The 27259-nt window shown below is 38.7% G+C and overlaps 1 protein-coding gene across 5 annotated transcripts in view; it reads left to right on the top strand.

Moving 5' to 3' along the window:
- PRDM6 (PR/SET domain 6) overlaps positions 1 to 27259 on the top strand; it is a 130327-nt gene that overhangs the window by 45397 nt on the left and 57671 nt on the right. For all 5 annotated transcript variants that reach the window (XM_081213723.1, XM_081213726.1, XM_081213727.1 and 2 more), the window contains one exon: positions 8283 to 8590. In XM_081213723.1, coding sequence (XP_081069849.1) covers positions 8283 to 8590 — 308 coding nt within the window. The remainder of the gene's footprint in view (positions 1 to 8282; positions 8591 to 27259) is intronic.

The raw sequence follows: 27259 nt of genomic DNA, 5'->3' as shown, positions 1-27259 counted from the left end.
GCGGCTGCGATAGCGGGCGGAGGAGGAGCCGTCGCCGGGAGTTGCTGCTGCTGCTGTTGCTGCTGCTGCCCGGACATGCCGGCCTCCTCCTCCTCCGCTGTCTCGCGCGCCTCCCTTTTGCGCGCGCTGCCCCGCCGCTCGGCACCACCACCGCGGAGCCGCCCCCGGCTCGACGCGGATCCTCGCCGCCGCCGCCGCCTCTCGCCGCCGCCTCTCGCCCGCCTCCCTCCCACGGCACACCAGCCGGTGTCTCACGGCACAGTAGTGTGCCGCGGAACACCGGTTGGGAAACACTGCTCTAATTCACTGACAACCCTAATGTATTTGGGGTTTTTTTTTTTGTTTACAACTGATTCTTCCTAAGAGGATCATGTAAGAAACCTTTGTTAACAGTTCCCCCAGGAAATGATAATTTTTTTCTCTCTTTTTCATTCTGTTGACACAATGTGGGGATTTAAGGAAGAATAATGTGAATTCCTTTTAAACATTTTTGGATACTCCGCACCACCACCAAGTGATCTTCAATCAAAATCCCCATTTGTTTATGTCAGTAATGCCAATTCACACCAACAAAATTACTCTTGAATTAAATGTATAGTGGATCATGGCTTTAATCAAGCCTGCAATTCTATACACACTTACTTGGGAGTAAGCTCCATTGACCTCAGTGGGACTTACTTTTGAGTAGATATGAATAGAACTGTGCTGTAAGTGTAAATTCTTGCATGAGACTTTTGCAGTCCAATTCTGTACATGTCTACTCAAAAGTGAGTCTCATTCAGTTTAATGGGAACTTATCCCTAGGAACGTGTGTGTGTAGGATCGCAGCCTTAAAATGCCCCATGAACCCCATTCAAATGCTTTTACTGCAACTTATTTCTTAATTAACAGAATAAATTTTCCCTGAAATAAAAGTTGCCACTATTTTTATTGTCTATCCAATATATTGTGACAATCTTCTACGGTTTCCTCTTGCTGATTAGGAGCCTGTTCAAAAAGCCTACTGAAGTAAACAGAACAGCTCCTTCTAGTTTCAAGAGTTAATTCTGTGGTCAAAGATGTAGGGGAGAAGCAGTTCCTCATGTCTCCGACTCCTTGTTGCCCTTCATGACAGATCTTCTGAAAATATCAGACTTGTTCTGTTACTTATGTCAAAGTCACAGTAGTAGTTTCACATGCACCATAAGAAACCTCAACTAAAATCTTCTGGTTTCAAGATTCTTGGATTTCTCTACATCTAACAGCATGTTCGGACTACAGTATTAGAATATTCTCTTGATAAATTCAGTAAATCAGAATGTGGCCTATGTTGCAGTTTTCTCTTTATAAATGATTATTCATACAAACATAGATAGATTGCTGATCTCTTCCTTTGTATCACTTTGTTTGCTTTGAAATGTAGGTTCCCCCATTTCTATTTCTCCCTTTTTTTTTTAAAGAGGGAAATACTAATATCTGTCCTGAGCAGTGTATAACATGTGTAAATTCCAGTTTCTTGTAAATGGACCAGGGAGCAGATAAATTGCACATCTTTCTGATCTGTATAGCTGTAGCCAAAATGCTAATTGCACCACTTACACTTTACCAATTTATTATTATTATTATTTTGAAACAAATATTCACATTGTGAAAAGCAGTCTTTATACATCAGGTAACCAGACTGATTTCAGTGGAACAGACTTATACACTGTGTGCTTTGGATTTAGATGTACATATGTATAGTTTCTAAGTGCACATGGCTTAGAAGTAGTGTTAACTAAAATTAATACAATTTGTATCCATGTTATGAATTGTATGATGCAAATTCTACTGAAGGCAATAAGAGCTGCTACTTTACACTGAGTGGGACTGGGCCACCTTACATTTGGTTTCCAATTAATCTGAATGAAATTTATGTATAAACTCATTTAGAGGTATGCTTGACTCCTAAATACTTGAGCAGAACTATTTCAGTTACTTCCAAATAATGAGTTTAGGATTTGAATGGTATGCTTTTTTAAAAATTGGAACATTGTGGTCAGCATTTAAACAGCATTATAAATACTGGGGACACAATAAAAATACTGTAAAATTCAATTTTACAGACCTACTCTGAAATCAAGGCAAACATATATTCAGAAGATAATTACGTACTCAGATAATCTTGGAATGCCTTTTGGAATATAGTAGAATTCAGCAAATTTAAAGTTGGGTTTATATTACATCATGAATAATGCTTGTAGCTTAAATAGTGTTCAGAGTAAATAGCCAAGACATTTATAATAATTTTATGACTATATATGTTAGCAATTCTGGCTACAAAAACTGTTGTCAGTCTTTCTGGATATGCAGTTTCAGTATAAATAAGGAAAATGCATAAAGCAAGCACATTCTTTACATAAGTCAAGCAGATCACTTGTTTATTTGTCTATTAGCATAGTTTCCACAGGTGGAATCTACTCTTAGAGCTGGGAAACAATTGGCATTTATGTAGTCTACATCCCACCCACCCCCCAAATTTTTGTAGTACAGTACTCATTTTTATTTTTTGTATAGGAAAGGAGCAAAGAGTCACCCCCCCAAAAAGCTATTGATTCCAGCATGTATGCCTATCTCATATTTTTATGTTTTATCAGAGGTTCTAAAACCCTCATGTATGTGTAAAAGTGAATGATGTTACATATCTAGTGGCAGAGTGCAGAAGTTTGAGCTTAAAGCTGCCTGGCTGGAGTAAAAAAGATGCTTTGGCTTCATTTAATTGAAGCTGTTCAGTAGACATGGTGTCTCCAAGAGAGCCATTAATAATCAGGAAGCTGGGAGGAGGTTACACATCTAAAAGATTGTCAGCAGGGAACAAATTATTCCAGAATCAAGGGTCTGCTCTGAAAAGTAACTGAAATCTTGATCAGTCGTTTCCTAAATCTTAAGACTTTCCAACAAGATTCCCCCCCATCCCAACCCAGATTCATACAGTAAAAGAAATCTTAAAGAGGCTATAATGAAAGGTTAAAGGGGGGGGGGAGAGAATGGTTGCAAGTTTAGTTTTGGGGCTAGCCAGCATGAGTTCATTCTTTATAAGGAACAATCAATTGGGTTTATTATTGATTTTGCTTAAAGAAGATTAGTATAAATCAAATGATAGTGCCAAGCTTTCCCTGACCCATGAAACCAGGCTCTGTTTTTATTTGTTTGAATTCCCTGAAACTCTGTTCATGTGCTTTTACTGGTTCTTTTATGTTCTTTTACTGGGTTTATGTTATATTTTTGTTTTAATGATATTGTTTATTGCTCTTATGTTGTTATGTTTTAAAACATATTCAGTGGTTCATAAATTTTTTTCAAACAAATACTGTAAAATTGCATCCCCCCCCCCCATGGAGTAGGCTTCATTGAATTGCCTCCCCTTTGTAGTGAGAAACATGTTGTTGAGCTATTTTCCTATCTAGGATGGTGTCCACTCTAGGCTGCATCTTTCTCATCTCACAGTTCAACTACAGTGCAGTCCACAAAACACTTAATTTTTTGTATGTGCTCCTCTTCCTTACACATACTTACTCAAAAGCAAATTGTATTGCTTTCAGAGGTGTAAGGATTGACGTAACCAAGTGGTATAGTTTAAACCAGGGTTCAAGGATCCTGGTTTAATTGATTTCAGGATTGTGGTCAGGCATGTAGTAATGATACCACTAGCAAACAATTGTCCTTGGAACTAGGGCGGGTGCTATCATTAGGCCAACTAGGCAGCTGCGTAGAGTACAGACCTCAGAGGAGCACAGTACTGACCTTGCGGGCACAGTTTTATACAGATTATTTTTTGTTATATAACAAAGGCTAACTTCAATTTTCAGAAACACATGGCTTGTAAAAATGATAAAATTATTCAAAATATAAAAATAAAATATCAGAAATTTATATTTTGAATAATGTTATCATTTCTACATGGCACCAGTTTTTGAAAATTGAAGTTAGCAATATTTTTTTTGGTGGTGTAAGCCTTGCCTAGGGTGCAAAATAGCCTGGGACTGGCACTGCTTGGAACATTTCCATGTCTGCGTGCTTTTTCAAATACAGTATATTTGTGTCATACCTTAAACAGGGTTTAACAAAAGCAATGCATATATGTAGTGTTTATATGATATTTTTCAAACCACATCCTATATAACATGCTTCCAAAATAAAAGTAATGGTCCATAGTTTGAACGTGTATGTGGATATTCAGTAGTGAGAAATATTAGTTTTACACCTGTAAAACCATATCTACTCTATGAAATAAAAGGAAAAGGTTATGAGGGAAATAGGAAGAAAGTGTAGCAACAGCCTATCTCTTCTTCACAAAACATTAAAGAAATGCATGGAGCCTTAATGCCACTTTTATCAGCATTAGCTTCTGTAGTTTTCTACAGCACTAGGGAATATATCTGCCTGTATTAACAGGAATTATCATTCTGATCCAAAATAATTTCTGGGTACAAATAAAAGGATTTAAGTAAGCTTAAATTGCATTGAAGCCAACAGAATTAAAGTGATTTCAAGTATTTCATCTGAGGATGGGATAGGATTGTATATAGGATTTATAATCCTTTTGACCACAGCCAAATGTCCTGTATCTCTGTGGGTTGGTTCATACATAATGTTTCTAGTCCAACAGATTATAGTTTGTTAGAGTAGGCGGAAAGCAATGAGTCTGAACGCTCTTTTATCTTCCACTTTCATACACCTGGCTGCAGAAGTGACTTCATGATTTGTTAAATCACAGTTTGCTCAGGGTGTCTTGACCAGGAATTGTGTTTAAGTGCTGCCTGAAGTCCAAGATTGCAGAACAGTTTTAGTTGCAGGCAGTGCTTAAACTAGAGTTTGTCAGTTTGGATGCCTTGGGGAAATGATAGTTTCGCAAACCAGAAAGTCTCCTCAGCTGGACATGAAAAGGAAGGAGGAAAGGAGGGAACACTTGAGCTCATCACTCATTCCTTCTTCAACTGACCATAGTTCATTGGGTCAGCAATAATTACACCTGAACCTGGCTAACATACTCACTTGTAAGTATGTACCACTCCAAGTAGACTTAATAGAGTACCAAGTGATTTTCCTGAATCTAAATAACTATGTCATAGAATCTTAGAATTGGAAGGTAACTAGTTGTTTGAGCCCAAGAATCATAGAATTGTAGAGTTGGAAGGGAACACAAGGGTGATCTAGTGCAGTGTTTCCCAACCACTGTTCCGCGGCACACTAGTGTGCCGCGAGATGTTGCCTGGAGGGAGGCGGGCGAGTCGGGCGGCGAGAGGCGGGGCGGCGGCGGCGAGGAAAGGCCGCCCAGCGCGGGGCTCTCGCCGTCTGCCTGCCTGGCTGCCTGCGAGCTCGGCGGGCAGTGCCTCCGTCCGCAGCGCCCGCCTCGCGGCTCTCATTCCCTGCCCCTGCCAAAGCTCACCCAGCCAAGCCGCGCTCTCCTTCCTGCCTCGCTTTGCTGCCTCCTCCCCCCCACCCCCAAAGCTTGGAGGTTCCCCGGCAAGGGGGAGGGAAAAAATTTGAAACTTACACTTTCGTGCGTCCCTCCCGGCGTGACGCTGCGCGCTGACGTCACGGGGCTGTAATGGTGGTGTGCCTCGAGATTTTTTTCATCAAACAAGTGTGCCTTTGCCCAAAAAAGGTTGGGAAACACTGATCTAGTGTATACCTTGCAATGCAGGAATGCTTTGCCCAACGTGGGGCTCAAACCCACAACCCTGAGATTAAGAGTCTTGTGCTGTACTAGCTGAGCTGTCCCAGCTTTGGGTTCACGTTTCTCAAACACTACCATCCAGTGTTTCATGGCAAACTGCTGTTGAAACCTACGACCTTAAAAAAGTAATATGTATAGAGATCTGCTGTTCAAAGAAAAAGTCAAAAATCCCATTTTATATGCTGCAGTGTACTTCAATCAGTTTTTTGGCAAAGGTGCTTAACAGCTGGAGGATAACTGTTTTACTTTGCTGCTTAATGCTGTATTCCTTACAGCCTTGCATTTTTAAAAGAATCTTCAAATTAATTATATTTTAATATATATATTCTGATTTACTGTTCATCTAGATGGTTGTAAAAAAACCATGTACCGTATATACTCAAGAATGAGCCAACCTGAATATAAGCCGAGGCACCTAATTTTACCACAAAAAACTGGGAAAACCTATTGACTCGAGAATAAGTCTAGGGTGGGAAATGCTGACAGTGACAAGGTGGCGGCGGAGGAAGGAGCAGCCTGAAAGGCTGCTTTCGGGCTGCTCGTTCCTCCTCCTCCGCCAACAACAGCCTCTGCCGCTCGCAAGGGCAGGCACAGGAGCCGCGCTTGCAGAGCAGCGGTGGCATGAGCGGTGGCAGCAAACAGTAAGTGGGACCCTCACTCAAGTATCAGCCAAGGGGGCTTTTTCAGCATAAAAAATGTGCTGAAAAGGTCAGCTTATACTCGAGTATATACGGTAATTAATTATGAGCCTTTGAACAGTGATAAATTAACTTGAGCAGTGATAAATTGCACCTAGGTGCCATAATATACGTGTGTAAGTTATCAACTGCAGAAATAAGAGGCTGCATTTTAGTTATGTGACTCATAATCACATTGAATAGCTAGAAACTTTTTGTACTTCTCTGAAAGATTCTTACACAGTATACTGTACTGAAGTTTATCTAACATAGGAGGCAAGAAGGCCGTGACAGTCCTGCTGGGTTTATAACTGTGGTTTTAGGCTGCTTACTTATTCCAGATTTGTGGTTTAGACCACCAAATCCCTAACCAACTGGTGAATATTTTTGTTTTATTTTTAGCTGCTGGATGTGTATGATGCAGAATTATCAGGGGGAAAGTAATTGCTGTGTAAATAATGTAGAACAAGTACTACTTTTTGAAAATATTTCTGGAAAAGAGTTGTCTGAAACCTTTAATTGTGTTACAATGTATAAAATGTGCCAGGAACTGTAATTGATTCAAAGGGATTCATTTTTATTTTAGTTGCAAAACATATTTCTGAGCATGAACTGTTCTCTTGAAAGTCCAGAACCTTCATGTAAAGAATATGGAAACCATTAACATGAAACAGAATAAAATGAAAACTTCAGAAGTCCTTTTATTCATATAAGGGGGAAAAATAGTAAAATTTTAATGTATTGTAAGGATGCTATGCATTAGTTACTGTATGTACATAACATTTTCTGGTGTCAGTAAAGATTAGAAATTCTTATAATACTGAACTGAAATTGAAGGGGCTGACAATGGCACTATAAATGGGGCATGCACATGGGGAATGAGATCTGCTTGTACTACAAGACTTGTTCCTCACTCTCCTCCCCATGTGTGCCCCCGAAACCTGTTATAGGGGTTCCCTGAGTCCTCCAGGGCAGGTTTAGGGAGTGAAGGAAGAAACTCCCATTGCACGAGCAGGTCTCATTCCACGCACACAGCTTAGTAGACTCCCACCCTGAAATAAGAACGGGCAAAGGTGTAGTTTCATGAATAGCTTGCCATTCATAAAGTTGGCATAAACATAACATGCATTTACATTTTACTGTGGAAACGAGTAAACATTTCTTCAGAAATAATCGTGTAAAAATTATTTGACTAAAAGCCTTAAGTGAAATCATGGCTAACTAAAACTTGGAGATTTGTATTTCTGTACCCTACCACAGTCACTACAGATCCTATTTTCATGATAATTTCAATTAGTCATCATCGGTTTACTTTGTGCACTACTTTTACTACAGAAGACTGTGCCCAAAGTACCGTATTTTCCCATGTATAAGACTAGGTTTCCCCCCCTAAAAAATAATGTCCAAAATTTGGGGGCGTCTTATACACAGATAGATCTCCCTCCCCCATTTTCTTAAATCGGAGTCCCCCCAAAATAGGGGGCATCTTATACATGGAGGCATCTTATAGATGGAAAAATATGGGATCTTACTTAGAATACATAAGAAGCAAACAAATAATGAAAACAGAAGCAGATAGTAAAATACAGTGGTACCTCGGGTTAAGTACTTAATTCGTTCTGGAGGTCTGTTCTTAACCTGAAACTGTTCTTAACCTGAAGCACCACTTTAGCTAATGGGGCCTCCTGCTGCCGCTGTGCCGCCAGAGCACGATTTCTTTTCTCATCCTGAAGCGGAGTCTGTAACCTGAAGCATCTGTAACCTGAAGTGTCTGTAACCCGAGGTACCACTGTATAGGTGAACTGTCATCCCAAAATTATAATCCACATGATTAATCCATGAGATCTGATGACAGTAGCCTAGCTGTGACAAGCTAATTCCTTTTTGTTTTTGTCTTTGCTCCATAGGATGTGACATGTGTGCAGATAATCGTAATGGAGAGTGCCCCATGCATGGCCCTTTGCACTCTTTACGCCGTCTGGTGGGCACTAGTAGTGCTGCTGCCGCCGCCCCTCCACCTGAGATTCCTGAGTGGCTTCGGGATCTGCCCCGGGAAGTGTGTCTGTGCACCAGCACTGTGCCTGGTTTGGCCTATGGCATCTGTGCTGCTCAAAGGATTCAGCAGGGCACCTGGATCGGGCCTTTCCAGGGAGTTCTCCTTCTGCCAGAAAAGGTGCAAGCAGGAGCCACAAGGAACACCCAACACCTCTGGGAAGTAAGTCACAGTTCAAAGCATTTTGGTTTTTAATGTCTGATAATGCATTCAATATTTGTTTCATGAGATTTTCAAAAGAGCTTTTTTTCACTATCAAAAGCTCCTGCTATAGATTTGAAAATATATACTGTATATATAGCAATGCAGGCATATAAATGTTCCTCACATCTTTTCTGTTTGGATATGTCATTAGTTGCAAGAAGCTGCAACTTCCAGTATATATATTTTTAACAAAACAGATTCTTACAGAAGTTAAGAAAGATGTACAATATTGTTTTTAGTTCTTCAAAACAACTGGAAGTAAGTTTAGCTGAAATTAGTAGGACTCCAAACATGATTATAGGCATAACAATCCCTTAAATCCTAAAAGTCATAATTTTTGTAGAGTTTTGCAAATTATTTTGTTATTGGGCTGCTTTTTACTTTCTCTTCTGACATAGTGTGAACCATCTGCAGCTAATTCAAAAAGTGAAAAAAGAGAGCAATTTTTCTATTAGCATTTGTATTAGCTGCCAAAGCAGGTACTAATCCTCTATTGTTCCATGAAAGAAAAGTCAGCTTAGTTTATAAGCCTGTTTTAAATAACGACGGGTTTTACAGGGCCTTTTAAAAATGTAACATTTCTAGCTTTGTAAACTTTAAACTGCGAATCAGGCCAACTCTTTCTTCCCCATCTCTCTAATATGCTGGTTATGGTGCTGGATCCCTGGGCTTTTAAAACCACAGTTTCCTGCTTCATTCCAAACAGATAACTGCGTATTAATGTTGGTTTATTAAGCAGCACAGGATCTTAAACCATGTTTTTATCCTGATTAGTAAACCAACATAAAACCACAGATCCCCCATTACTTTTGAAATGGAGAACCGTGGTTTAAATAGCCTCTTGGAAAGCACACACCTAGCACCCTAATCAGTTGACTGGTGCAGAAAGCATGTCTTCAAAGAAAGTTGCTGTAACCATTGATCAGCTGATCGGCTGTTACTGCCTATGAACTTTCACTGGTGTCAAGCACTTGATGTTATTATCCCATCTGTTGATTGGCAGGTCAGTGATCTGCCCACCTGTTAAGTTGACCCACAAGGAGTGGGGAAGGATCTGGTGATCCATCTAAACCGAGTTCCCCACTTCTGCTGTAGCTGATCTGAAAGCTACTCAGTTATCTCAGCTGCTCATTGAGTGACAGAAAGTATAGGGCCATGGTTCCCAACGTGAGGCACCCCCCCCCACAGGGGGGCAATTTGATTTTTAAGGGGGCAGTTCGGGAATGAGTTATTAACAGTTAAGCCTTTTAGGCTTCCTCCACATGAATAGAAGTTCACTTTTTGAATAATAAGAATTATATATCACGGGGGGAGGGGTGGATCAGGATTTTAGAGATGCTTAGGTGGAGCATTGCCAAAAAAAGGTTGGGAACCACTGGTGTAGGGGAAAAGACCCATGCACAGGGAACACTCCTGATTATAGTTGTCTTCACACATGTCACATCCTATGAAGTGCTAAGTACAGAAGCAAATAGGGAAGCAAATAGGAAGCCATTGTAGCGATTAAATGAGGAGAGCCTCGTGATCTGAATTAAAAGAGCTGAATTTGTAAAACAGAGAAGGCTGAGGTGTGACAACAAAATTAGAGAGACAATTGCAGTACTAAAGGCTAGGCAGTTTACCAAGGGGGCGGTATAAGAGGAACAGCTAGCTGTATTTTCACAATGTGGTATAGAAAGAATCACATGACTTCAAAATGGACAGTACATAGCAAAAAAGAGGAGACAATCGAAGATAAAGTCAAAGCTTTGTACCTGATTTACAAGATGGATTTTGAAGACGGCCAATGAAGGGAGGAGAGGAAGAATTGGGAAGAAAAATGAAGAGTTTGTTCTTAAATATACTAAGTTTGAAATGCCAATGCAAGAAATATTAGGCAGGCAGTTGATGTGTTGGATGGAAAGAGAATGTTCTCAGTCAGAGAAATGGAACTAGATACCATCAGCATAAAGCAAAAGATTTTTGTGTGTAGAGAGAATAGCAAAGAGCCAAGAATAGGTCCCTTAAGCCCCACAACAGAGAAGAGGAGAGCAGAGGAAAAAGGTGCCCTAGGTTGAAATACTGAATGAGTGATGTTGGAAAAGCAGTTGATGAGAACAGAATCGTGGACACCAAGGTATAAAGGGAGTTAACCAGGATAGAATAATTCAACAGTGGAGGAAGGTAGTCAAGCAGGAATATAGTTTCAGTGTAGTGCAGATGATGCAAGCCAGATTGTAGTGGGTCTAAAGAGGTTTTTGAGAAAATACAGGGGAAGCAGTCGGAGTTTGTGGCAGTGGTTTGGAGGCAAATGGTAGGAGTGAAATTCTAGAGTATATAGAGGGACAGAATAGATCAAAGGCTATATTTTAAAAATGAGGGTCATTGTTGCAATACAGTACATGTAGAAGAGACCAGAGGGGAGAAAATGGCAGCCCCGTTGTATTTATGCTATACAAACCGCTCTGTAGCGAAATCCGTTAAGATTCTCAGAATGAGGATGTTCAACATAATTGGCGAACTTAATGCGCATCCAGCTTCCTAATCATAGTGCTGTTCATGCACTCTGAAAATGCTGATTCTGAATGGTCCCATAGTAGTTTCCAGCATGAATAAAAAACATCGAAGGACCATTGCAAAGACAATTAAACACCAGTCCAGATGTGGTGCTCTTTTATTTGCTTTGCTTTGGCAAACATCTGGATTATTGCATTTGATGTATAGTTGGACACTTTGGACATATTTTTTGGCATGCCTGTGTTAGAGCTCCTGCCACACATTCAGTGTTTGCTTTGTATGTAATCCATACAGTTCAATGTACAGCAGTTTGAAGTAAATTAAACACCATTCCATTACCTCACGACATGGCCTGACACCTATGGGTGTTCATTGGGAAATTATACAGTTCTTTATCAATCAGCCAAGTCCTTTTTATAGCTTACAGAAAAGATCATCTCTTTTGAAAGCCAAAAATATGAATCATTTTACTTGTGACTCCTTTAATTTTTCCTTTGGCCATTTTTTTAACCAATGCAGAATTTGCTTGTGTGTTATGAAAATACAATAAACACTGATTTATTTAAAGCAAAAAAATATTGCTGGGTTTAGCAAGTAAACACTGTTCTTTCTAAGACATAAATTGATTCCATCCGAATCAATAATATTTCTAGAGTTTGTTCATTCCGAGTTAATGAAAACAATTCTTTCCTAACCTTGTTGCAAAGAAAGCAACCCTTTTAAAAAAGAAATTGGGGATTATTGATGAGAATGAGATAATTTTCTCTTAATGTGTTTTCTAATAAAGAAGTGAAACTGCACTCACTTCCAACATATATGAAAAGATTATCTCAGTTATTAATGTGTCTTTATTCCCAGGAGAAAAATTAATCTAGTTGCGTAAGGTTTCCACTTTCTGTTTAACATCAAATTGTAATAAGACTAGACTTAAGGAATGCATAGAGGCCACACTTTAAATTCCATTGGAATATAATGCAGACATTTTAAAGGCTTGAATGTTCTTGTTATTGAAGTTTTTCAGACTTTAAGGTTTTAGTAAAATAAAGGTCTGGAAAGCTGTGGACGGCAATTTGCCCCCCCCCCCAACATTGAGGTAGGGAATTGTAACTGTTTAGAGCACAGAGATGAAAACGTTTGCTGAAGTTCCATTGACAGATCTATGGAAGCATAAGATTCTATTGACTCTTAATTTTTATGGTCATAAATTGTTCACCTAAGTCTTTGTGCACCAGAAATGCGTTAACGCTTTCCCTCTCTGTGAGATATTTAAGAATCTCTTGTAGTGTGTGGCACTTTATTAGATTGCAAGTTTGCAGTCAAGATCTACGTTATATTTAGTCTTTGTACAGCTCCCAGGAAACTTGTTATAGTAGTAGTAGTTTTAGTAATTATAACAACAGCAGCAATAATTTGGAATGCTGGAAGAGTTTATTTTCCGATATGTTCTTTAAAAAGATTATATAGTATGTTTTGTCACCTAAAAAAAGTAAAGATGCCTTTACATGGCTGTCTCAGATTTTATAGCTTGGATCTACAGATAGGTTGACTAATGTGAAAGTACACCTCCGCTTGTGTAAGGCAGCTTCACTGAATTATTCCAGTTTCCTAGTTGCACTTCATTCCCATGCGTCTCTTTAAATGTAATTCCAAAGGGTCCCTTAACTCAGGAGGTGGGTGGGGCAGCCAGGAAAGCTCTGCTGTGTGAGTAGAGTTCCGCTTGTCTGCCTCTGGGTCCAACCAAATGGAAATTAAATCAATGGAATTGTGTTTAAGATCTTAACCTGGCACTTGGAATCTAAGATTCAGAGGGAGCTCTCATTATTCCTGAGACAATTAGTTGTGCTTAATCCCTGATGAAATCCGTGAAGCTAGTTTTCACAACTAACAAATCTTTTCAATTTCAAAGGCACTTAAATACTATTAAAGGCGGACCCTTGTGGTCCTATCCAACAACTATTGGGGGGGGGGGAAAGAGACACAGAGAACATTTTAAGCATATCAGTAGTAGCATGAACACAAATTTGTGTTCTCATTATCTCCACTACACTTAAAATATATACATATTTTATTTTTTATGTATTACATTAATATCCTACCTTTCTCTTTCTCCCCATTTTATCCCCACAACAACCCTGCGTGGTAGGTCAGGCTGAAAGACTTATGATGGGCCCAGGGTCACCCAGTGAGCTGCTTGGCTGAGCAGCTTTTTCATCCACATTCTATACATGTGAATATTAAGAGAAGGTGCCTTATTTTGATTAGGGTGCCTTGCTCACTTAATGAGTGAAAGCAGTTGAATACAATAGAAATAAGATCAGCTGAGGCAGGGGTCATAAAAAGACATTTAAATTCTGGGGAGCCTACACATTTGACTGTACTGTAATTAAAATGGCCAAGGGTCCATTTACACGAGACATTTTGAATCTGCTTATGGGAAATTTGAGGGCACGTTTCCCATGGATACAAAAAAGAGCTACAATCTTTACCTTTTTTCCCTAGTAAGGAGCAAGTTCCAGTTGTACTGATAGATTTGCCTCAGGATTCCCTAAGCTACATTTAAGTCTAGGTTTTTGATGCAGGAAAGCACAAGGGGATAAAATTATGTGCAAACCATAGCTTTATTAAGATGAAAATTATGTTTCTCAGCAATCCATCATCTAGAATTCTAGACTGCTTGTCAGCTCTGTTTCAAATATGTCATGTTCATGAAATTCAAATAATTTTGCCCTGAAAATAAACCTTAGTAATGTTATCATTACAGTTCTCAATATGGAGAGTAAAAGAGCTATACTTTATTCCTAATATAGTGGGAAAATATAGTCTTACACGAGACTCCTCTTTTATTACATTTTTTAAAAAAATGTCTGAGTATTTTGGACTTTTATGTAGATTGTAAAACTGATTCTGCTAGAAATTGATTCTGCTCTCTAACTTGTTGGGAAATTAGTTAGAGTTGGGATGCAAATTTGGTCTAATCTATAGTCTTAACACTGTTTACTCAGAAGTAAGTCTCACAGAATTCAGTGGGGTTTATTCCCAAGAAAATGCATATAGGATTTCAGCTAAAGTACCATTTCTCGTTCAACGTCTCTGCAGGAAAGTAAGTGTAGAAGTAAATTTCTGTAACGCGGTTTGCTCCACAACCATTTTAGGGATTGTTGGAATTCTGTTGACTAGCTACGATGAGTATTGTAGTTCTCTTGCTTATCTGCTACTAAATGAACCCTATCTTATTAATAGTGCAATTTTATGCATGTTTACTCAGAAGTAACTCTTACTGGCTTGGATCCTAAGTTGCTGCTTGGTTCATGTAAAGGAGGATGTGATTTTTACCAACAACCCTCCATTGTCATTCCTGTCTCCCACATTCCACATCATTTTTCATTGATCTGTATCACCAAGGAGCAGGTTTTTAGGGGCACAAGGGACTGCAGAGGGGAGATCTATGTAAACGGTTCAATTTGTGTAGGGAAAGCTAGACTGCAAGCCCAATGTGTTGAATGGGACTTGCAGTTCCCAAGTAAGCCTGTAAAGGATTGCCTGCTTCACTTGTTTGTGTATGTTTGTTTGTTGTTAGCATGCAGTTTGAGTTAACCATATTTCTGGTTCTAGTCCAGAAATATACATGTATCCATGAACAGCGCATCACTTTGGGCATATATCTGCACACACCCAGTTACTTAAAAGATGCTTGACACTGTCAACTGTACCAACAATGGTCACTCATTGCAGAGGAATGGACCGGCCCCACACTTGTTACCAGAGATCAGCTTTGAGAAAGTTTACTATATCAGCCATATGCTCAGTACTGCATGTGCAGGGTCCAGTCCAGTTTGCTGCAACATATGGACCACCTTTGTTTGGATAAAATGTGTGTATAAGAGAATTCTATTTAATTAAGCTTAATGTTGAATTTAAATGAAAAAAAACATTGATACATAAATTTATATTTGTGTTTTAATTAGATATTAATGTGATTTAAAATATAAGGTATTTTATTTGAAATAAGTAAAGTTATTTTCAGAGATAATGCACTGCCTCTGTATCTGAAAGAGACAGTACTAATTTATATTCACTTTATTTTTACTTCAGTTTCATCTCTATCAAACATCTAATTGCATTCTTTTAACAGTTGAAATATATAATACAACTGTGGATCTCTTTCATTTTTCATTCTAACCAGTGGGTGATCTTGCATCAGTCATGTAAACAGAAGCAAGATTGAGTCCCCCTAAAATCTATTTCCAAAATAAATAATTTATTTCTTCATTGAAATCCCATTTTTCGAACAAGCATGTTTTACTTATATGGGTACTGCAATGCTAATATACAATTCTGTATGTCATACAGTGGTACCTCGGGTTAAGAACTTAATTCGTTCTGGAGGTCCGTTCTTAACCTGAAACTGTTCTTAACCTGAGGTACCACTTTAGCTAATGGGGCCTCCCGCTGCCACTGTGCCGCCACCGTGTGATTTCTGTTCTTACCCTGAAGCAAAGTTCTTAACCCGAGGTACTATTTCTGGGTTAGCGGAGTCTGTAACCTGAAGCGTCTGTAACCCAAGGTACCACTGTATAGGTGAACTGTCACCCCAAAATTATAATCAGTATTTCAGCAGCCCATGACTCCTCTCATTTATATACGATTCTCTTTTTGGCATATCTCTTTTAAAGTCTTGAAACAATGTTGTTCTGCAAAATATTATTGCTCATAAATATGAGTCTTTATACTGAATAAAACCTGGCTTCAAAAGCTTAGACTTATCCCCCACCCCCAAATACCTCATTGAATTTTTTTGATTTCATCTGAAAGACTAAAGGCGGCACTTTAATAAGATGTATTAATGCCTAAAATAGAGTGCACATCTGATGTCAGTATGATATTGATGCAATATGCTGATAAAAACCTGATTATTGTCCTGAAATGCCATATAAAACCTGCCATGCTGGAAACATTTCAGAGAGTTTTCTTGCTCATTTGTTATCCACTTTTACATCGTGGAATTTTATGGCCTGCAGATATTTCTTGCGTGGTGAATTTGAATGCATATGCTCTTGCAGAACAACTTACACACACACACACACACACACACACACGTGTGCACACACAGAAATATAGTCCAATATTTGCTTTGCTTCTAAGCCAATGTCACCTCCCATCCCCCCGATAAGTTACAGAATTCCATTATCCAAATTGTTACACATGTGTGACAGAGGTTGACCTTTAGTCATGTCAATCCTTTTTGTGTAGGCCTCAGGCTCCAGCTTAATAGCTCAAAGCCTGATTTACTCACTGTAATAGGGGCAGAAGGTCGAGCAATTGTCAGCCTTTCTGCTCATACCCTTCTCAGAGCCTGGTTGAAGGCTGTTAACACAAAGCTTTTCAAAGTGAATTTACAACCACCACCACTGACAGAGGCCAATCAGTACACCATAAATGTCAGGTTAGTGAGATTGAGCAGTAAGTAAAGTACTGACAGCCCACCATTGGCTGAAATCAATTGCTTAAGATTTAACTGAGAATAGCAATCTACGTATAACCATGTCTAAATATGTAGTGAGAGTTCCATAGCAGATTTACATATTGGCAATACAAAGGGTACCATCAGCTGTAACCTACTTTACAGTTTTTTGTCTTATTTCAAGGGAAATCTTCTCATTCCATGGTATTGCAGCTTTGCAGAACATAAAATGTGGGTGCCAGAATATATCAGATCTGTAGGACAAATGCCATAGTGTAGCTCCACTGTGCCTCTTAGATTTTTGTATTTTTATCTAGAAACCCTGTTTACTGAGCTTTTATAATAGCACCATCACCTGTTTGTGATGGGGAAACAGTTCATAGCTTGGCTGTTATATTTCCTCCCTGTACTCCTTCCACTTTTTCTTCTCCTCCTAATTTAGTACATGGCTGAAGAAGGGTGAAGGAAAACAGATACAGCACTGCCAGAGAAAATATATGATGGTTTTTATCTTGCATCAGTAAAGCTTAATAATTTTCATCTATTAAGTGATACACTCAAAGCCTGTAATTTGATTCACTGATTTGGTCTAAGCTTCATTTGGAAGGAAACTGTGACTCTTCATCCTGCTATTCTGTAATGGAAGACTATCATGAAAGTCACTAATGAGTGATTACATTCTGAGGGTTTGAATATCCATGAGATGTAGTAACTAACAAGACTGAATGTTTTTATCATTTTGTGCAATGACAGCTTGGACAACAATTCATTTAGCTTTGATGGCATCAGCATTAAAATGTAAGAATCCATTAAAATGCTGTATGCAAGGATTTATAAATTAGGCAATTTCCTTGATTATTGCAACCATTTACAAAATTGATTGTCCCAGTGTGGCATAGGCAGATTCCAACAATGATCATTGACAAGAGGCATGTACCGGTACTTGAATATCTATATTCATTGTTCACTAAAATAGGATGCCTCTCTACTATTGCACTTCTCTCCATCTCAAGGTCAATCATGCACTGAAATAAGTCTCTTAATGTAAGAGATCACACATCTTTAAAGAAGGCTCACATGCTATTTATAGACTAGTCAAGATAGCTAGAAAGCTTTTTTTCTTTCACCCTTAATTTGCTTGCTTACAGTCTTAGACATTCGATACCATCTGTACTGAATATTCTCTTTGCAGCCTGTTATTGAGAGGTAAATAATTTTTGTAAATTGCAGTAGTAAATATTTATTTGATTAAAGATATAAAAGTCAATAAAGTGTTTTATTTGTTTCTTCCTAAAGTTCTAATTAACCAATAGATATACTGTATGGTAACTTGATCTCAGTCAATTTTCCCCGAGAAGACATAATAAGGATGTTATGTCACAAAGTGAATATGTTCTTGAGTTAAGTTCCCTATTCAGAACCAATAAAATAAATCATCTACCTGCATAGGCATTAACCACAAAACCACAATTTTCCTTTAAATATGAAAAATCAGATGTGTGCACAATAATATTTTTGGGTGGAAACAGTTTTTAAATATCAAACATAAAGTCAGGCTTTTTCTGAGGAAAAAAAAATATTATTTTCAGACACATGTGGCAGGCAGTAAATGAATATGAGCCAGACTCCAATCACCTTATGGTCATGATTTGGACCACTGTTGCAGCTGTGGTTTAGGCAAAATTCTTGTACAGGATGATGCTGCGATCTGGAATGGGCGCTTACCCAGTCTCCAGGTGAGCTGCAGTTGTGGCCCATTGTGGCAGTCCCTTGGCTCCACAGAGCAAAAGACCTTCCCATCACGTGACCAGCATTTGGGGAATCCCCCCAGCTGGCCACATGCGAGGGTGGTATAGCCCACTATCTGCTTGATTGCAAACTGGCTAATAAGGGGCTAGAGGGCCTGGCTATAAAGGACAGCTGCACCCAAACTAATAACAGGTCAGGATGAAATGGTTCATCACCCCTAACTCAAACAGGTAACCCGTTAGAGGGATCTATTGGGAAGACTCTGTCCAGAAGCAAAGTGTGAGAGCTGACAGGCCATAGAATTTTTGGCAGTGGCTTCAGGGGGCCACCCAGGCAGACCCGTGTCTTGAGGAGGTCCCTTAATCCCTTGAGATGTTCCTGAACTCCTGACTCCCATTGTGCTCTGCTTAGCTGTGGCTGATGGGAGTTGTAGTCAGTCAACATCGGAAGGGTCACAGGTTCCCCACTCTTGATCTAGAAGAGATCCTTTCAGGATATGGAGATGAATTTTTCTGCACTGCTTGAGCCACCTTAGCTTGTTCTCTTGACACTTCTCATGTGCTTAATTTTCAAAATCTGTGACTTGCTGGTGAAATTGGTAGAGCATTGAGCTTTAGTACTCTATCTTTTTACAAGTTTCACATTGCTTAATGCATTGCTCTTGAAAACACTGTATCTAAGGCAGCTTAAATATATTGCAAAAAACGTTTCACTAAAGTTTGTGGATGCAAATAGTGTGTTTCAAAGGAAAGACGTTATTTTGTCCAAATTTTACTTTTAAACACCCCCCTTCTCTCCCTGATGCTGATGAAATCTTTAACCGGTGTCATGACAGCACATAACATAAGGCCTCAATTTTTTAAAAAGTTCATCATTTTAGCAGTTAATTCAATTTGAATTATGTCACCTTCAGAAGAATGACTCATGCAGGTATTATCAAATTTGTATTTTAAAGAATGATGGATGAGAGCTAATTCTCTAAACATGGTTTTGATAATGTTGAAAAGTTTTCATAACAGGAAGGTTGTTTTATATCTTGGCCACATCTTGTGTTCATCTCCAACAAACCAGGTTCAGAATAGCAGATGATATTTAATTAGCCACTTAGAATGTTTGCTAAGATATTGGGCCCTCTAAAGTGATTTTTTTAAAATATGGAAATGCATATAAAATGCTCTAGCTATGTGTAAATGGTAATTAAAAATTACTGCACAATAAAGAAGATTAATTTGTATTTCAGCTTCTTCTTTTTTGAAAACAGAAATAACATACGAAAGAGGCAATTCTGATCTGAGTACATAACTTCTGATCAAAGAAGTTCCACTTGGTTGTCTCAGTCCTGAATATTTCATACAGGTGAAGCTTCTGTGTTCACATGGAATAACCCCATCAGATGTTAATGGAGAAACAGATCCAGGTTTACATTATTTAGGGAGGTCATGCACAGAAGTCTCTGACTCTGGTGTTTAGAATCAGGCTGTGAAGCTTCAGCTTCTGGAAGCATCATAACACTCTGTGTGCTTTTTTACCCATGACTCTCTTTCTGTAAGTGCTACCCACATGAGTGTCACAAAAAGATATATACTGTCATATCAGATAGAAATTGAGTAACTTAAGTTCTGTTATCAGATAAGGGTTGACACTATTGCTTTCGTGCTTTCCAGTCTTAAATGTATTGTCCAAACCTCATCCAGAGATATTGTGTGTTTTTCTGAATATATGGTCCTGTAGTATATATGCTTCTGTGGCTTTCATGTACCTTGTTCAGTCTGTGAGCAATTCCATGTGCACATTCTTCCTCCATTAGAGTGAATGGAGAAGCTGTTGTGACCAAAGGAGCTATCCTAAAGTTTGTCCTACTCCTCTTCATATGAATCATTTGCAGAACGTGGAGATAATTACATTTGGGATAGAGATTTCATGTTGCAGTTTGTTGAGTATATTTGAGCATAGATTGTTCCTGCCATTAAAATTGATCTTCTTTTAACACAAAGTTTAGGGGTAGAACTTTTTTTTAACTGGGATTTATTGGCATACATAATGCACCTCCCAAACACATTGCTCACCAATATAGAGTTCCCCCCTCCCCTGTTCTTCAGTCTTTCTATTTCCATTTCCTGAAACTTGGGAACAGTTCAGTTGAAACCAATGAGATTTGCTTCAAATAACGTAGTACAGACCTGGGGGTACACCTCTGTTGGAATTTTAATGATCCTCTTTTAATTTTTGTTTTCCATTTTGTATCTCTTTATTTTCCTACCATTGCTTTTAAAGCAAGCAATGATGCCCCCATTATTATGTTAATTCTACTGTTGTAGCTGTAAATTGGGTTGCAATTTTTAGTAGTTTGAGTGGTACTAGGAATAGTTGAAGTCTTTAACATTTGCACATGCAGTCATAAAAGTGTCTGCTTCTTCAGCCATGCAGGTATGGCTATAAGACTAATTATGGCACCAGGCCAGGTGGAATTACATTTGCTGCATGGCAGATCCACCAAAGTCAGTGGGAGTTTTAGTATACAGCAGATGATTGACTTGTTCAATAACCATAAGAGAATTCATGGTTATCCAATACGCAACACAGTTTTGTATTTTGTCCAATAGATGGCAGTGACCCGTGTGGACATATGCCTGAACTCACCCACATATGGTCAAGTTGCCATTTAAATTTGATAAATCCATATGATTAATGAATGTTGGAAATTGGATACTGTGTCAAGAAATTGATTCCCAAAGTCCTAGTAACCACACTGTTTAAAACAATCAATGGCAGTACCAGCTTCTGATCAATAGGATTATCTTTCTCCGCTGCACATGAAAGATATAAATAGTATATGGATATGGCCTGATCTTATATAGAACCAGTGCCCCTTTCCTTGTGCTGAGCCTTTAGCTATTTCCATTGACTTCTGCTAGGCACTTCATAGTAACTTACACACATTGTGCAGTTCTTAAGATTTAGATATTAATTCAGATTCTCACAGAGCTTTATATTACCACTGAAAAGCAGAAGTGCATTGCATTGAACAGTGCATATATTGGGAAACAATAAAACCCAAAACTATGCAAGGTCTGCATAGGCTGCCATTCTGTACCCACTTCCCTGTGAGTAAGCACCATTGAATTCACTGGGTCTTACTTCTGAGTAGGCATGTATATGCTTGTGCTGTTAAGTGGGGAAGGGCCATGGCTCAGTGGTAGAACATCTACTTTGCATGCAGAAGACTCCAGGTTCAATCCCTGGCATGTCCAAATCGGGCTGAGAGAGATGCCTGCCTAAAATCTGCCCATCAGTCAGCCATACTGAGCTAGGTGGCCCATCAGCTATGCAAGAGCACATTCATCAACTGTGCCATCTCTGCCACACCTCCGGCTCTTGCCAACCAGAGGAACAGAAGGGCTTGGTTGACCAGGTGTTCCCCATTTCCGGGTACCTGGCACACGTAAATGTGGTGTTGTCTGTTAATTTTTTTTTTTGTAATTTTCTAAGACTTTATTCAAAAGATAACATGCCCACCCACACATTTATGTTGCATTTGAGACTAGTAATTTACAGCAGCTAATTAGGAAAAATACTATTTTATTCTTAGTTCCTTCAAAACAGAGGCAACATATTTTGATATGTGAACAACTCACTGTATTATGTACAAATCTGAATAATGTCTCACTTGTGGTTTACTTGGCAGAGCACTGAGAAAGGAAGACAAGACTTGGAAGCCTGTTTTGGCTTCAGTTTTGTTTTGACTTAACTGTGTCAGTTTCCCAGTATCCTAATTGTATTTTACTGAGAAGGAGCTTACAGTTTTATGAAGAGCTTTACTGTAGGATAGTAATCATAATAAAAAATGACTTGATTACATTTCTTGAAGTTTGTTGTTGACGGTTTTTTGTTGATCATGCTTTAAGAAAAATTAACGCATTGGAATGTCACTATTGCTTTTGATAATTGAAAGCTCACTTTTGATCACGATTTAAATGAAAAATGTGAAATATTTCAGAATGTGGAATCAGAGTATAGCAAAAATTATTTTATAAACAAGTCTGGGCAGATCTTTCTTATCCAATCTTCAGGTATTTGTAGCTCTGTAATAGAATTCACAGCATGTATCTAACAATTTGGATAAAATATTTAAATCAGCTAAAATTTATTTATTTATTTATCCACTTAAGAATTTTATTCTGCTCTAATTGTCTCCTTATGGTAAAGAACATGTAATTTGATTTCGTTTTATCACATTATTTTAAAGACTAGTTGATGGAATAATATATAACATCCCACCACTCCATATCTCGTTATATATAAATAACATTCTAATCTCACCAAACTTTAAAACGGGGAATAGTATATAAATAATGGTAGAGTTGTAAATTTAAATGTGTGTAACTCTCTTAATGGCCTAGAGGAAAGATAAGATAGTTCTGCAGCTATCTGCTAAAGGGATTATTCCTTAGGTTAAGTGATAAAGGTCCATGATTTTGGGATCAGTCTCTATGGATAATACATATGTACCCTTTAGAACATATTTAAGTTGTGTTACATGGAAATAATATAGGTTCCATATAACTGTTTATAATAGGGAGAGGAATTCTGGGGTCCATAAGTCAATATGGCAAGATTGATGTGTATTAAAATCAATAATATCACAATTAAAATGTTAAAAAGCAAATTCTCCAAAACTCTACCAGTGCAACCCAAATGGTAACAAATCAGCTTGAAGAAATTTTAAGGGGTGGATCTTGTATTTCTGTACCTACAAATTCCTTTATGTAACATCACATTTGGATTTTTTTGGGGGGGGAATTAATTAATCAGTTCGAGTCCAAGGTTTCTACCTAGAATTAAGTTCCTTGTTAATGTTGTGTGTACATACATATTTGGCTAGTAATAGTTGACCTTCGGTTACCAGTATCAGAATAAAAAATTGCAATGCTTTTATTAAAGCAGTAGTAAATTGTTCTTTTTATTACTATATTTCCATTGAAATAACAGTGTGAATGAACTGTGCAGCTATTATTCAGCAGCTGCCACAGCTGTCACTTTGGTGAACCACTTGATAAATTGGATCCTGATATTTACAAAATCTATTAAAATATGACCCATCATGTGTTTGTTTATATGTTGACAAGATGATGTACACACTGCAGGTCAAGGGTGAGGTGAATTGTTATGGTGTACTTGTCAAGGCAGCTTTTAAAATAAAGAGCATTTAAATAATTTGTGGAGAATAGCTGCTCAGAAAACAGTTGAATGGCAACCTACCGAATACTTATTTAGAAAACAAAACACCTCTGTGGATCTGACACAAAAACCTGTGATAGTTATCAATCAAAATATTTCTATAATATGTTTGGCAATTGGCATTTCAGATAGAGAAAATAAACAGCAATATTAAACAGAAGGTTATTGATTTAACTACTTGGGTGGTTTCCCCAGGACCACAAAGAACTTTCCATTCTGCCTTGTCACTTGCATACCTTCCCTTATCTTTCTTTCTCCAAACCTTTATTAGGCATTACAGATATAGACCATCTTAAAACATCCATATACAAAAAGTTTAAAACATACAAAGAAACAGCCATATAAGATATATAGTAACAGATATTTTCATTGGCGTGTCTTCCTGCTAAACCGTGCCATTCACCACTGTAAGAGATACTATTGACAGAAACTCAGCCACCCTTGCAGCTACCTCCAGGGTAATGTCAGACAGGTAGAATCCAGTATTTTCATTGTGCCATGATATTAAAGGTAAAGGGACCCCTGACCATTAAGTCCAGTCACAGACGACTCTGGGGTTGTGGCGCTCATCTCGCTTTACTGGCCGAGGGAGCTGGCGTACAGCTTCTGGGTCATGTGGCCAGCATGACCAAGTCGCTTCTGGCGAACCAGATCAGCACACAGAAATGCCATTTACCTTCCTGCTGGGGTGGTACCTATTTATCTACTTGCACTTTGACGTTCTTTCGAACTGCTTGGTTGGCAGGAGCAAGGACCAAGCTCACCCCGTTGCGCGGATTCAAACTGCCGACCTTCTGATCGACAAGCCCTAGGCTCTGTGGTTTAGACCACAGCGCCACCACGTCCCGCCATGATGTTAAACTACCCCCCAAAAGGGATAACACGTGTTTACTTAGCTGGCTGTACGGTGGGCAGTAGAAAAGAATTTGTCTGGCACATGTGTCTGGCACATGTAAATAACATCTGCAATGTCTAACATTTCTAGGGATGTTTAACTATCTGCCCTTAACAAAAGCTGATGGAAAAACATACAGCCAGGCTAACATAAATGTTCTGCACTTTACACCTTCCCTTTTCAACTCGGTTTGTCAACTATACAAGTTTGAGATTAGTCTGCAATAGCAGCATCTAATTCAGAGTCAGTCTATCTGCTTATAAAATTGGATGGGTGGTTGTGTGCTCTTGATGGGCTTACCCTCACTCAGAAGGAGCGGGTACGTAGGAGTACTTCTGTATCCTTTGCTGTCGCTTGAGGATTTGATGGCCTCAGTTCTGCAGTGTCTTTCATCCGTTTCAGCTGGTGGCCCAGCTGTGTCCCTATTTGGACAGGGACATGGGTGTAGCCTAACTTCTGTTGTCTGTATTCTGGTAAACTCTGGGTTAAATTACTGTGTTATAAGTAGAGCTGCCTCTGAAGACAGTTTGGAAACTATAGCTGGAGCAGAATTCAGTGGACATGCTGCTTTAGGGGGCTAGATGGTTTGAGCATTTCCCATGAATCCTGGCCCAACTGCACTGACTGCCAGTTGGTTTCCAGGCCCAATTCAAAGAGCTGGTTTTGAGCTTTTTGAGCTATACAGTGGTACCTCAGGTTAAGTACTTAATTCGTTCCGGAGGTCCATTCTTAACCTGAAACTGTTCTTAACCTGAAGCACCACTTTAGCTAATGGGGCCTCCTGCTGCTGCCATACCGCTGGAGCGCAATTTCTGTTCTCATCCTGAAGCAAAGTTCTTAACCTGAGGTACTATTTCTGGGTTAGCGGAGTCTGTAACCTGAAGTGTATGTAACCTGAAGCGTATGTAACCTGAAGTGTATGTAACCCGAGGTAGAAGAAGAAGAAGAAGAGTTTGGATTTGATATCCCGCCTTTCACTCCCCTTCAGGAGTCTCAAAGCGGCTAACATTCTCCTTTCCCTTCCTCCCCCACAACAAACACTCTGTGAGGTGAGTGGGGCTGATAGACTTCAAAGAAGTGTGACTGGCCCAAGGTCACCCAGCAGCTGCATGTGGAGGAGCGGAGACACGAACCCGGTTTCCCAGGTTACGTGACTACCGCTCTTAACCACTACACCACACTGGCTCCACATGTGCCTCTCCACATATGAACCAACCTGGACCATGCGATCATCATCTGAGGTCCTTCTTCATGTGTCTCCTCCACAAGAGGTCCAGAAGGCGGCAACCCAAGAACTGGCCGTTTCTGCTGTAGCTCCCTGTTTGTGGAATGCTCTCCCCAAGGAGGCTTGCCCAGTACCTTCATTATATAATTTTAGGCGTCAGGTGAAAATGACCAGGCTTTTGGCTGATAACATGCCATGGCCTTTTAAATGTGCTTGTAGTGGGGGTTTATTGGTTTATTTTTGTTTCATTTTATATTTTGAGTTCTCATTTTGCATTTTTATGTTCTGAACAGCCCTGTGATATTTGGATGAAGGGCGGCATGCAAATCTAATAAATGAAATAAATAATAAATAAAATGTATTTATATATATCTTATCCATTTGTGTGTGTGTGTGTTTGGTTTTAGTTTCCTTTAAAAGAGGAGCAAAGCTGTTATACGTTAATGCACCAACTAGTTAACAATCAGTTAAGAGTCTTAATTGCCTGTGAAGTTCTGTGGGATTTATACTGATGTATATATGCCACAGAACAAAGAGCACATTTTAAGTAAAATGTTTATGTTGGCACCAAATTCTTAGGGAATAGCACATGGTTAGAAGAAAACAACAAGGCAGCAGGACTAGTATAGTGGGTGTTAACCTTGTCCAACTGTATATGCTTTTTATATTAAATGAAGAACACTTAGATAATCCATTTTGAATGGCAACAAAGCACTAGTCATATTTTGAAAAATTGATATTTAATCAATCTAGTAATACGATTTTACTCAAGAGAAAAAAAGATTTCATGTGTAAACCAAACAGAAAACTAATTTTAGAAAAAACCTAAGTTCCACAAAAGTTTTTATCAAAGGGAAAGAAGGTGGTGTGGAAAATCTCATGTTATCTGTACCTAATTTTGCTGTTTTACTTTAGAAGCTAATCTCATTATCTTGAATAAGAATTGGACAGGGGATACAAACAAAGTGAGAAACAATGTATATAAATGTTTTCTGGACTCTGGGCAAGAAGATGTGTTGTGGGCAGGGATAAGGAAGAAATTTCTTTGCATTTAAAGGTGAAACTATGAAATCTACACTCTCCAAACAAATACACAAACTAGAACACCAATATCCTTTAAAATTTGCACTTTTCCTAATATTTTGATGCAGTTTCTTAACCAATAATTGTATACAGAAATATTAGGGTAAAGTGTGCATAAGAATGTGTATATTAGTGAAAATAACAAAAGCTTCCCAATATTAAGGAAAATGTGTAAATACTGTATTTACAGTACAAAATTGTATTAAAAATGTGTATATTAGGAAAAATTCACACTAAAATGTGGAATTTTCATGGATTCCTTTTAAAAACACACACACACAAAAACTGTTGCAGTGAAGATGTGGAGAACTCAATTTAAGACTGAAGAAATGAGAATCAGAAATAACCAAACTTGACAGATGCATTCATCCTTAGTTGCAAGTCAGGGTATTATGTTCCTAAAACTTTATTCTGGGTCCAGTCTCATGGTAGAATCACAGCACTTCATAAATGAACTTGTAGTGAATACTGTGAATCTCA

The sequence above is a fragment of the Podarcis bocagei genome (assembly GCF_964188305.1).
Source record: "Podarcis bocagei genome assembly, chromosome: 11".
In the NCBI taxonomy this organism is placed as follows: Eukaryota; Metazoa; Chordata; class Lepidosauria; order Squamata; family Lacertidae; genus Podarcis; species Podarcis bocagei.
This window is presented reverse-complemented; position numbering and strand designations above follow the sequence as displayed.